Source organism: Lissotriton helveticus, chromosome 3_1 (genome assembly GCF_964261635.1).
Source record: "Lissotriton helveticus chromosome 3_1, aLisHel1.1, whole genome shotgun sequence".
Classification (NCBI taxonomy): Eukaryota; Metazoa; Chordata; class Amphibia; order Caudata; family Salamandridae; genus Lissotriton; species Lissotriton helveticus.
In genome coordinates, this window is record NC_136061.1 from 987,148,020 (window position 1) to 987,161,344 (window position 13,325).

General features: G+C 40.8%; 1 protein-coding gene across 10 annotated transcripts in view; it reads right to left on the reverse strand.

Moving 5' to 3' along the window:
* The window catches only part of PCBP3 (poly(rC) binding protein 3), a 187,619-nt gene that overhangs the window by 47,285 nt on the left and 127,009 nt on the right, over positions 1–13,325 (reverse strand). For 6 of the 10 annotated variants that reach the window (XM_078681452.1, XM_078681451.1, XM_078681459.1 and 3 more), the window contains 2 exons: positions 6,689–6,730; positions 2,782–2,860 (listed from right to left, as the gene is read on the reverse strand). In XM_078681452.1, the coding sequence (XP_078537578.1) occupies positions 2,782–2,860; positions 6,689–6,730 (121 nt within the window). The remainder of the gene's footprint in view (positions 1–2,781; positions 2,861–6,688; positions 6,731–13,325) is intronic. The other 4 variants (XM_078681453.1, XM_078681460.1, XM_078681458.1 and 1 more) reach the window with 1 other exon arrangement.

A 13,325-nucleotide genomic window follows, 5' to 3' on the forward strand; every position in this document is an offset into this window, starting at 1 on the left:
GGTGTCTGCCATACAGTGCAAAGATGTTAGCCCAGATGCGGACAGCTAGGGGTAAGGGGGCTCTGCTAGGGACCCCAATGTTGTTTTCTGGCAGCCTTTCCATCTTAAAAAGGCCGACATGGAAAGGAAACCGACATCATAATACTGATGGCAGAAGCGCCGTCCTTAAGGGATTATGAGGAGTTTCTGACCAGGAAAGTGCTGGTTGGTCCCCCAGACAAGCGTATGCATCGTAATGTGTCAGTCGGACTGCAGCAGTAGTGCTGCTTGGACTGCATCATAATTAGGCCCTTAGTTTGGAAATCATTACATGGATGGTGACCTGCTGTGGTCAGAAGATCATAATGTCTGTGGTTACTTTTAAATAAAGCAAAAAAAAATGTAAAGCAGGCTGTTTTCCTTAAAGAAAACAAGGTTGCGCTGTAAAATGTTTTTGCTGGTTTTCAAAGTTTAAGAGTAGGCAGCAACTTCCTGAACGACCATCTGCTCTCCAACATTTTTTGGGTTTCTTTTGCATTTCACTAAGATTTGTAAATGCATTACCAACTCCTTTAAGGTGTCCGTAAATGTTAAAGTTTTAGGAACAGAATTTTGTTTGCAAAACATTGATATATAAGATACAGATTCTATATTTGGAAGCGATGTCTATAGCACTCCCCTTCCATGTACCAAACCGGTATCCATTTGGAATTCCATTTTAGGATGTGGAAAAACATTTAGACTCCTAAAATAGGATTATGCTTTGATTTAGCAACAGATTAACGGTAACCATTAATAGTTACAGCTATGGTAGGAAGGAGATTAGGGTCAATGGTAAGGTTAAAGTACATTTAAGATTTAGAGCATTCTTAAAATTTAGGCTTAGAGTTACAATACATTTGAGCTGGGGATAGTTGTGTGTTATGGTCTGAGTAATGGCCAAGCTAGAATATGTTTTGGGTGGGTAAAAACCATTATCACTGTAGAGGAATTATTTATAACAGTTTTTGTGGCAGACAGTGTAATTATATTTGTAAGACTGATTGTAGGAGATTCCCTGTATTGTGGTCTGCTCTATCGTGACATAGCAAAAGCTCAATGATTCCAAAATAAGAACGTTGCAATTCAGAGTAAAAATCACTTGCTGGACCATCCAAAGGTCATACTTTAGAGAACTCTGTTTGGATAGACAGTCTCTCTCTATGGGTCGGGTTCCGCCTGGAATCCATCTCCTCTAAAACTACCAATACTACAGACATTGATAATTCGGAGTGGGAGAGAACTACTCCCAAAATATGGGTCAACGGGAATATGAAGTAAAAAATTGACTTTCCTTGCCTATACTGCCTTGTTTTTCTCCATTATCTTGCAGGTGTTCACCCTATCAGCAGGCAAATGTCATGGTATTAGTCCTGGAATGCATGCCATTTCCTTATTACCTGTAATCTCAATAGAGCTGGTAACTCCTATAATGGCCCCCCTATGGGTTAATATGGCAAATGTAATGAGGCCAAGTGTCTTTTTCTCACTCTGTGTCTCTCTGGATATCTGGATTATCTTTCTTTTTCTTTCTGTCAGCATGGTAATTGTGCTCCATTTTGTGGCTCCCAATGAGAGGTGTGTAACATGTTTTTTTCATTGAAAATGTTATCAAAGCTCTTGATTGCGATTGTAACGTTCTCCAAGAAAATGATTCTCTGCTCATTAAAAGTCAGTTTTTACAGAACCATGAGCTCATTTACACACTAATCAAATTCAACCAAGCTGGAAAATGCATGGTCATAGGTTGCCACAAACGTTGTGATTTCTGAGCAAGTGTGACAATGTGTAAAACTTTACAACCTATAGAAGATGCACATTTTTCAACCAAGGAATGTCCAGGAACCTCTGTACCCCACTTGCTATTAATGTATCTATAATCAAGTGGAAGCAAGAGATAACTATTTTACCATCATCACACTGCCATGATTCTGTGACTAAGATAATCTTATAAGTTACATTTTTTAAATACAATTCTGCACTTATCAACAGAATGGATTTACCAAAAAGGTCTGATTTGTTTTGTGCTTTAGCACCAAGCAGATAGACACTAGTGTCCATATTCATGATAAGAAAAGAGTACAATGCTACAATATCAGTCACTAAATCAATATTTCTGAGGAATGACGTGATCCTAAATTTACCTTCTCAAAACATACCTCAATTTCTTCAATGGCTCACCACATACCTTCACCTCTCTTGCAAACTCTACAGCTTGAAATTATTATCTTTAATTCCACGCCACAGTGGTACATCAATGATTGACTCTTCACTACATTGCTTCAATTCTATCACTGACTCCAAACTACATACCATCACTAGCAACCTACACAAAACTTATTTTCCCTACCCCGGATTATATTTACCACATACTACATTTCTCTTGCTAATCTCTGGTCACCTACCTTCACGTATATAGTTAACTTTCAGCACATATCTTCAATGTTGTGTCTATCCACTCACCACATAACCGTGTATAGGATTAATTTCACATTACTTTGTATTACATAGTTTCACTTCTTATTATCTCTCACCCTTGTAATGTATCTGTTTCACTTCTTATAATTTCTTCTTTCTTCCTAACATCTCATCATTCAAAATTGTATAATTAAGTCACTAATTTATCTTGACTCATTCTCATAAATTAACTATACATTGCTTTAACTCAACATTTACTCCCATCACATAAATCAAATAGAAAGAGAGAGAACCATATAAGGTGAAAAGAGTAGGAAATGTATAAAGGGAATTGTGGGTACGTACCAGGGAAAGCGGGGGTGGTCTGTCCAAGGGGAGTAAAGGGGGTTTGCTGCATAGCCAACTGGTGGAGCTTGGTCAACTGCTGAGGGGTAGGAGGGACAGCAGAACTAAGAAGGTTATTGTTATCAAGCACACACAGTCACCAACAGAAGTCAGAACAAAATGATAAGAAAATAAAGAGAGGAGGCCATGATTGGCCATGGCAAAGCACAATAGGAGGAGGGCTCGGCCTGTGAGCATCAACACCAAAAGCTTTAGTTTGTGTTCCTCATGATAAAAGTGGTCCACAAACTGGTTCAACCCGCACAGGATAAGAATCCTGAATGCTCCGTCTGCTGCAGATCTTTAGGTTAGATTAAGTTTTTCCTATCAAGTCTTGATTATTCCCATAAAATGGAAACAGTGATCAAGGCCAGTGCACACCTCTTCAAGGGTATCTAAAGTACAAATTGTTCCACAATCAAGATGAAAGTAGGTTCGGATCCTGAAATCTCCTATTGACAGCAGTTATTAACCAGAAATTTCAAAATACAAGCGCTCATGATGTACACCACTACCTATATAGAACAAAAACAGATATGTAAAGATCGAATTTGTTCATTATCTTCCTTTATTCTTTATTCTTTCTTTAATTTGTAGTTGTTCATTCAAAAATAATTCAGTCAATGCGTGTTTCATCCATATCAGGCTTTTTTCAAGGCTTCTTCAAAATTGGAAATTCTTTTCCAGGATAAGGCATTCCATCCTACAATGACATATTGGATTCTTTGCTGCCCCAGTGCCAACTGTTTAGTTGCTTTTACTACTAAAATCATGATTGCATGCCATATTTTGCCTGCAACACATTAGGATGAATGACAGACAATATATTCAAGAATATATTGGAGACACATGCAATATGCTGCCTGCACTATTTCAGCCCTAGCCGTGAGACATAACATTTGCCATTGGGGCACAGAAACCCATACGGCTCTCTATAGTAGGATTGCTTGTTGAGAGTAGGATTATAACTTCACCATATGTTGAAGGAGCCTTTGAAAAAACCTCCCTTCAAACAAACATGTGATGACTGTGGCTGTCCTTAGAAAACATTTTAAATTGAAGAAAAGCATAATAGAATATCCTTTAAAAAAAGGAACATGCTTCTAAATATCTGTGTTGATTTTATAGGAAATGGTGTGCATACATAGTGCTTATAATGCTATAATTTGTCCCATGACACACCTCCTCACAAATTCAAGAAACCATAATCTGTGATGGCAGAAATTAACTGTGAGGGACAGTGATGACATAAACCTTGCCCTGGGAATCCTACTAGCCACAAACTCATTGTGACTTAATCTTCAAACATTTTGTTTACCAACACCGGCAAGTAGCTTTTTAAGCATATAGCACTGCAATAGATGCATGTGTGCCTGTAACATAGTCACTCGCCTATATTCAATGACTCTCTTGCAGGAGCAGAATACCACAGGAGTCCAGAGTGGGTGTGAGACATGTGACAACACTATCGATTACCAGATCCACTCATTCACCGGAAGCGGGATTGAGGGATTTTGGAATTTCCATAGAAATCACAGATGTGAGAATGTGACCTCAAAATGGAAATCAAAGGGAGGCTCATAAAATCACAAGGAAACCACGTATATGCATTCCCTGTGAAACTCACTGATGTAAGTTTAACATATTACTATGTAAATCACAAACATGCACTGGTAAAATCACAATAAAAAATAGAAAATTAAAGATGTGGACTGTAATATCACTGTGAAAATTGTATAAGCAGGATTGTAATAGCTACATTAAAACAATAGGTGTGGGATTATATCACTATGTAAATAACAGATGTGGAATTGTAATATCACTATGGAAATCACATATGTTGGTTTGTAATATCACTATAAAATGTTTAAATGTAGGATTGTAATATCTCTATGGAAATCACAGAGTTGGGAAATGTAAGATAGCTATGAATGGCACAGATGTAGGAATATAACATCACTATGAAGAATATAGATGTGCCACCTCAGAAGTCAATGGTGTGTGCTTTTAATTGCAATAGCGAAACTACAAGATGAAGGATGTTGAAATCACTATGAAAATAGCACACATTAAATTGGGACATAATTGCGTACATCATAAATGGAGGATTTTAACATCAATTGTTAAATCATGTACATGGGATTGTGGCAAATGGAAATTTCAGAGAGATTGTCACATCAATATGAAACTCACAGTTGTAGGATATCACTGTGGACATCACATTATTGAGGATTTTAATACCACAATAGAAATCCCAGGTTTGGGATTGGGTGTGGAATAATTTTACCAGAGATTTTGATGTGGGCATTCCAACGTCCATCAAAATGTTCATGATGAAAACTTAGAGAGTTTGGTGGAGTCAAAATGCTGCTTCACCAAAGGCAATAGAATACACTTGTATCAGCCATTAAGTCGTTCCTCCACTTCACACAATGATAACACTGTATCATCAGCATGACTAAATAAAAGGTTCATAGAGGGATAGCCTTGTAGGAAAGTAAAACTAGCCCAAGAAACATTCAATATAATTAGGACGTCAATACATGAAAACCCCTGGTTATTTGACAAAAGTGCCAGCATTGGGTAATTTGTTACAGGACAACTGGAGCTGTCACACATTGTTGCTACAACCAACTATTGACCACACCCACCTACTTCAGGGCATGTTCACCACAGTCCAAGACTTCCAGAACTGATAAATATTACTTGCCATCTCAAAAAGATTGAGAGGTGGTGAAGACCATACTGACGACTCCATATAAGGCACATCTCAGCTCATGCAAGGGACATTATAAACCCAGTCAGGTGTATCCTGTGGAATATATGCCTCAGCCAGGGAGATGCGACAAGTGCGCGAAGTTTAAACTTAACTAGTGAAATTGGCTAACTTCACACTCCCTGAAAGTTGTGAAGTTTGCTAATTTTCCAGCCTCACCCTACTTCGCTGGAGAAAGAATGCTGGCATGAAGAATGTTGTTAGTGTTTTGTCATACAAACCTATGTTGCGCACAAGATTTCTGTTTGTTGTTGTGTCCAAGCTTAGCAATCTTTACAACAATCATGATCATTGTGAGGGTTTAATGCTAACTTCACGATCCTGCAGGGCAACACACTTTGAGACCATGTACACCATTAAGCAAATCATAAGAACCAGAAATGTGTTCTTATGAAGTCAACTCTGCTTCACAGAACCGGGGCAGGCACATACGATACGAAGGAAGATAAAGTCCAGCTTCACCATAAGCGGAGGCATCAAACACCATGAGATGGAGGTTGCATCATGCAAAGCCGAGACAGAGGGTAGAAAATACGCAGTAAAAGGGCGCTGCACCTAAAATGTTCATCACCACCGACAGGACATCAAAACCTTCAGGAAGTAGCTTGAGTTTGCGCCTATAAGCATCTCCGCCTGAAACAAGGGACAGCACAAGAACGAGGAGCTGTAAACCAAACCTCATCTCCACCACACGGTTCAGTCTAAGGTCCACAAGAGGGATCGGTCTAACCTTCAACCAGGGGCCTGTACATACCTGCAGAAAGGAGCACTGCCCCCTAAAAAGCCCATTCCCGCAGCAGACGGTGACAACAAGACACCTCAAGGGAGACTGTACCTCCAGGACCCGCCTCCATCAGACAATGAGCAGCACAAACCATGGAAGGTGGTGTCAGCCAGGCCAAGCCCCCCACACTTGGAAAGTCCATAGATAACAGGTTGTAACACTATTCAAGGTATTAAAGGTGACGCTATTTACATCCTGGGTATTAATATTAGTGCTAATATTAATATGGGCCAGAGAGGCTGGCAGCATGCAGATGACAAGAGACAGAGAGAGGCGAGTGGGGAGAAGAAAAGCGAGGGTGAACTCACATCTGGATGTGGAATGGCGTACTGTCCCTGAATGGCGTAGGCCTGGAAAACAGAAGCACATGCAGTGTTAGACACAGGAGATCTTGCACAGTCTCGGGGAAAGCAGTGAACATAGCGGGGTGGGCTCGTCCTCTGCCCCTCCCGGCACAGACAAGGCCAGATACACATTTCAAGCTATCTGAGCAATCACTTGTTGCATGGAGATCTGGAGACAGGAAATGACGTGGAACAGGAAACCAAAGTGAAAGAATGTGAAACTTGCAGGCCATCCATAGCCAATTTCAAGAGTTCTGGAATAAGTATTACATTAGAACTGGAACTGGACTCTGTATGGCAATGAGCACTAATTACCCTGATATATATTGATGTATTGATGCCCAACCCTGAGGTATGTGTGAGAATACTTTTATGCACATGTACAATAGCTTTTCATAGAATATGCATGTGAGTTCTGTCCATCATGATGTATATGTATGTTTGCACTGTCTCCCGTACTGTATTTTCTTGAGTACAGTGTGAGTCTTGCATACTACTTGTCACTTGAGTATATGTTTGTAGTGTACTCTGTCACTCTGCCACTATAGTTGTATATTTGACTATTCTCTCTTTCCATATATTGGAGTGCAGTGTCCAGCCCTTGCGCATATACAATTGTATGGGGTAGATGTTTCTAGCATACACACCTATGCTTACTGCACGTATCATATGCCTGTGTATATTGTCTGTTCTTAGTCAGCAAGCCTGTGATACATGTGGGTTCTAGCCTGTAAATACTACAGTTCCTCCTGACACCCTGGACAGCAGGCTGGGAAGATATGTAAAATATTTTATTGGGGATGTGTACATACAAGTGTAGAATCTGTGATGACTGAGTACGATGTGAACTGCCTGCTCTCCTCATCCATGTACAGGCCCTTGTAGAGGGCGTGGTGCCTGTGCAAAGAAGAACAGGTTCTTGGCCTTCCCATAAGATTCAATTGTGCCTGTGCCCTGGATTTCCAAGCCAGACTCCCAAAACAGGAATGCACACCAAACCCCAAATCACATGCACTGCAACAATTCAGCACCAGTCCCTGGTCACTGAAAGATGCTTAACATAACACAGTGACTAGTCCATAGAATGGAGTATACCAGTCCCAGCACAGAACTGCTGGTGCAGAGACAGGAAACAAAACCTGGCATGTCTGGGAAGAAGAAGGACAACCAATGCTGAAATCAATAGGGCCGTGAATGCATGTAGGCCACGTGCAATGGACAATAGGCTTGCAACGGGTAGATGGTTCATTCTGCAGGTGGATGGCTGCCTTCGATGGAAGATCAGCTGAACAGTGTGCAGAGTGGTATGCTCTGCAGGGCAGGACTTGGAGAATGCAATGTAATGTGCCCAGGAGGGCAGTATTTCAAAGTGCAGTGTGTTGTGCCCTCTGTGGCACATGGAGAGAGGCGTGATCTGAAGAGCAGAGCATACAGATGATTTTATTGTGTGTTTTCCAAACCTTTAAACAGCCATGTCCATATGCATCTTTTTGCGTTGTTACTCAATCCCTTCCTACTTTAGTTTATGGAGAGTTCTTCTCTCTGTCACTAATAAAGCTAATGTCTCTTTATTCCAAAGCTTTATCTATTCTCACTGGGCTCATTCGCAAAACCCTCTGCATTTGTAAGTCAATGTTACTTGAGTGAATGGCATTATTCATAAGTGCAAGCAAGTTACAGAAAGTGAATCTGTAATCATATATTGATTTACTCAAGCACGATGCTACTCCAGTATGGAGTAATGGTTCAACTTTTTACTTTAATTTTATAAGAAATCTCTTATAGATTCTGGATATTAAATTTCAGATATTGGTAATTTTAAGACCAGTACCAAGACGTCGGAACAGATAAAAACGTGTTTTCCATATGTGCATGTGAATGGCTTCTCACATGTGAAATTGTACATTTGGGTTTGCTCCATGTCCTTTTCTGCCCTTGAGTCAGATTTACTTCTTCCCTTGGCAAAAGTTAATCTCTGACCACTCTTAGGATGTCAATGGGGCATGGACACGGTGGTGACTACCCACCTACTCGCATGTTTGTGGATGTTCCCAAACTTTCCAGAGCACACCCACTCTGGACCGTCCAGTATCTGCTACCTGGCAGGAGACTTAGCATAAAAGGGCTAGCACATAAATTGCAGTTCACACTAGTAATATACTAGGTTTTCCATGTAGTTATGGGGTTCTAGTGTCACAGTGTTCAGAGTTCTCTTAGAGCTAGTCATTTGCAGGGTAGCAACCCCCTCAGCGGAGGATCTCCCCTCAATGTAACCAGGAGGAGCACATCTCCTCTTGAAACTTTGAAACTTCCTAAGACCAGGAACCTGCTTGACTCTTTTTGTAATTTGACTTGCAGGTTCAGCCATTTGCACTTTCTATGCATAGTCTTTTTTCCATTAAAGTCAATGTATAAGTGACAGTTTCTCGATAATGTGAATGTGTAACATTGCTATTTTTATAACTGGCTGTTTGTGATTGTCTTATGTTATGGTGAGGATAGACTTAAATATAGGGGGCTATATTGTCTTCCGATTCTGCTTTTAGTTCGGAGTTGATGTACTAATAGCCTCCTTAGGTGTATGTGAAGGTAACAATGTTTGCCTGGTCCTTCGAGTCTGCCGACATTGTCAGTTCTGCTACAAGGAAGATGCATTCTTTAAGTCTGCTGTATGGTTTAGGAGTTATCTTTATGGATTGGAATATTTCTGTAATTTAAAGGTTCAGATATGGCCTGGCTGCGGGGCTGTGGGTGCTGAGTTAGGGGCTGGAAATCGAACCAACCTTTTTTTTCTGGAATAAGGTAGTTCTCTAACTTGAATTTTCTTTGCAGCTATAGAGCTATAGGGTGTCTGTCGGGTGTCTCACTTCCAATCCAACAATAGGCATCCCAGCCCGTTACGGAGTAGTTATCACTCTTTACTGTGGGCCTGATTCACAAACATAAATGTACACATTCGTGTTTTTTTAAAAATAAACAAAGGATTTTTACGAGTAGCATCTTCATGGCTTGGGACTCACTGCACACATGGCGGACAGTCAAAAGGAAACTACTTGTACAATGTGTTTGTAAGTTGCAAAAAATTATAAACCTACACAAACTTTTATGTTTACCTTTGTGAATCAGACCTCGTGTGTTTTTTGAAATGTTACTTTTAGATGTTGAAATAACAGCCAGCTTTGTGTTTAATTTATTTACATTTCAGTGTGTATGACTTTTGGAATATAGTTTGTTTGCTAATGTTTTGAGTTGTATGCTTATATCCTTTGGTTTAGATAAAGCACCTAAAGTGTATGGAACTACTCATTGTTGGCTTAAAATTGTGGGTGGCTAAAGAGGTTTCCGTTTTACATTGTCTTTTCATGTGCCACGTTGATAAATTGAATGGAGCCTTATTACGATAGTCCTATTGGTGGCAGTCTGTTGTGCTTTTGCTAAGCAGAGGCCTCAGTGATATTTCCCATGTTTTCTATGTCTGATATTTGTTCTGTGTACATCTAGGTGCCAAGTTAAACACACGCACACAATGCCATTTGATAAAAGACAATAAGACTGCAGAGTGGTATGAGGGGGGGTGAAAGGCAAGCAGTAACATAAGAAACACATAAAGTGTATACACGTGTTTCTGTCTGCTCTTGGAACATCGGTGGCCTGCCCAACAAAATTGATAGCACACGTTTCTGCTCCTGGAGCATGGGTGGCCCGCCCAACAGAATTTATGAAGCAGACCTAGTAAATTACTTTAGGGCCTTCAAAGTAGTATTCCTGCAAGAAACATGGTCTACGCTCCCTTTGCCACTAGAGGCCTTTACTTTTTAAAGAGTTTTATATAGAGCAAACTCGACCCGAGACATCGGGTATCAGAGTGCCTTACATGAGCATCAGTTTCGTCACAGATGGACACATTCATTTTTGTCAGGCATGGGGAGAATAAGTGATTTGCCCAGAAATACAGGATGTTGAACGTTGTTGCTGAGACTCGAACCCAGTTCCCCAGCTTCAAGGTCGACCGCCCTAGCCGTTTGGCAGCATTCTCTTTTCTCCTCGAGATCTGTTCACTAGAACTACCTTGTCCTCTGCTGCCAAGATTTTCTTGATTCTGCAATTAATTGATTTGTTAAGGACACCATGAGGCCAAAAAAAAGAAGAAAAAAATCTCACACTGAGGTGTTATAGAACACCTACAAACCTCTTAAACCACAATACCATCTAGAGGCTGGTTGGTTGATGCATTTAAAGCAAAAATTCATTAGGTATCACTTTGGTCATCTCCTCTCTCTTTTGTACACTTTGCCTTGGCTTCAGATTGAAGATTCAACCTCCTGTTGGTTATGGGGACCCGCTACGGAGGATCTTATCCACTTACTCTGTATTTGTCCTGTATTCCTAAGGGAAAGGAGAGCCCTTTTAAGAATGCCCTTTAATCAACGGGGCATTCGCTCTTGCGTCTGTCTGTCATCGCATATTTCAATCCTATGGATGCAATTTTGATCTGCCAACTCACCAAATTCGCCACTCCCTGCCCAACGCAAAAAGTAAATTTTAATCTGTGCATGATTATTTCTTAATTTAGTCTGAATCTTTTTTGTATGGAGTTTTGGTGTAGATTGTAATGGTTTTATTATGTTATGCCCTCTGGCACTGTATGCAATGATTTATTGAAAAAAATATTATTATCATAAATAACAGTGAAGGATTCAGTGGGGATCCATTAGTGCATAACAGAGTAAGATATGATTCTGAGGAAAAGTCATACTGAGAAACTAGGAACTTAACATGAGAGAGAAGCAACAAAATGGCTGCCCTTGAACACTGAAGAGTATTTGTGGTGGTCAGGTGCAGACAGGTCTTTGATTATACTCAGTGATAGCTTGTGGGGGCTGACTTTGTTTGGAAGAGGCACGCAGATGCCTAAGCCGCAATCGTTCAGGCATTTTGCTCTCATTTCTGCACTTGAATGTTTCAGATATTGTGTCGACATCTCGGTAACAAAAAATACATGGCTCTGATTCATTCTGACAGCTGTGTGCAGTGGGCCGAATGGGCAAGTCACCTGTCACCAGTCTCAGCCTGAAGCCATGAAAAAAAGATGGAAACATAGCGAGTGTGGGCGTAGGAAGACATATCTGTCTTCCTGGCTGGAGAAGCAGCCTGCCTCATCGCCCTTGGGTCAGTCCCTCGTGGCCGCACTCAAACCAGGAGGAGCGCGAATATTATTCAGAGATAGAACTGGAGAAGGAGGTACATGCCGAAGAAAGGGTGGAAAGCGGCATTTCAATGGAGATGGTGGGGAAATGTGCTACTGAGATAGCATCTACTACAAATTACAAAATGATCACAATGTGTGGCAATGCCATTGCAGCATGTTTAACATCTGCACTGAATTCTTATCTTCAGGCTGTTTCCCCTGTCAAGTGGGTCTGAAATCATCTGGAAACACGCCCCTTTGGTCAAGTTCTGAACCTCGCCATAGTGCATTTTTGTCAGTTTATTCATATTTACCCTTTTCTTCTAACTATGTTGAATAGGGTTTGCAATCTAGGGAGGTAATGTTTTCAATATGTGCATTGTTTATAGCAGTAATTCCATCAGTCTAAGATGTATCTGTGGTACTTGCTGCATTACAGATCTCACCTACCAGCCTCTGTAGCGGGAATGGCAGGGTTCCTGAGATTTCTTGACTTATTAGAAGTCTGTGGATGAGTGTGTTCCTGAGGGGGCCTGCTAGTGTACAGGGAATGTGGAAACCGTGTTACTGCACAAGTCTCCATCAGTACATACGGTGTGGATGAATGTGTTGCAGAGGAAGGCTCAATTACCACAGAGAGTGTGAAAACTTGTGTTCCTGAGGATTCTCCCGTGCTGGCGAGTGTGCGAATGTGTGGTGTCAGTGACTGTCTCCACTACTACAAAGTGTACAACTCTCCATCAATACTGGCTATGTGCCCAAGTGAGTTTCTTGAGAAGGTTCAATGGCTTGCCTGACATCAGGGTCTTCACTATAGTGGCCCGTGTGAGTGTCTGTGCCTTTATAGGAGTGAGCGTGTTGCTGAGTGTACCTCTTTAACACTAGAGATTATGATAGTGTTCAAGTTTAAACATACTGTGGTTCATGTCTGAGGGAGATCCTTACCATAAGAGGGAGGGTTTGTGGTCACGGAACATGCCAACATTTCATTGTCTTTTCTCCATTCTAAAGACTGAACAAGGAACAGCGAGACTTGAAGGTCTGTCCAGGGAGGGAGACTGCCACACACAGGTATGATTTTCTTTCCCATGATGCAGAGTATCTCATTTTGTATCAAGCAGTGCCCTTGGATGTAGAATATTAACCCTGCACTACGCTTGTCCATGGGGTACAGAATACCTCACACTGCAAAGAGCTCTGCTCTAGAATACTAAATACCTCACACTGTACAGATCTCTGCTATGGGATACTAAATATAATAGGATACTAAATATCTCATCTGTATAGAGCTCTGTTCTATGATACTAAATATCTCAAACCAAACAAAGCTCTGCTCTAGGACACTAAATATCACAGGATACTAAATATCTCATAGTATACACAGCTCTCTTCTATGATACTAAATATCCCACA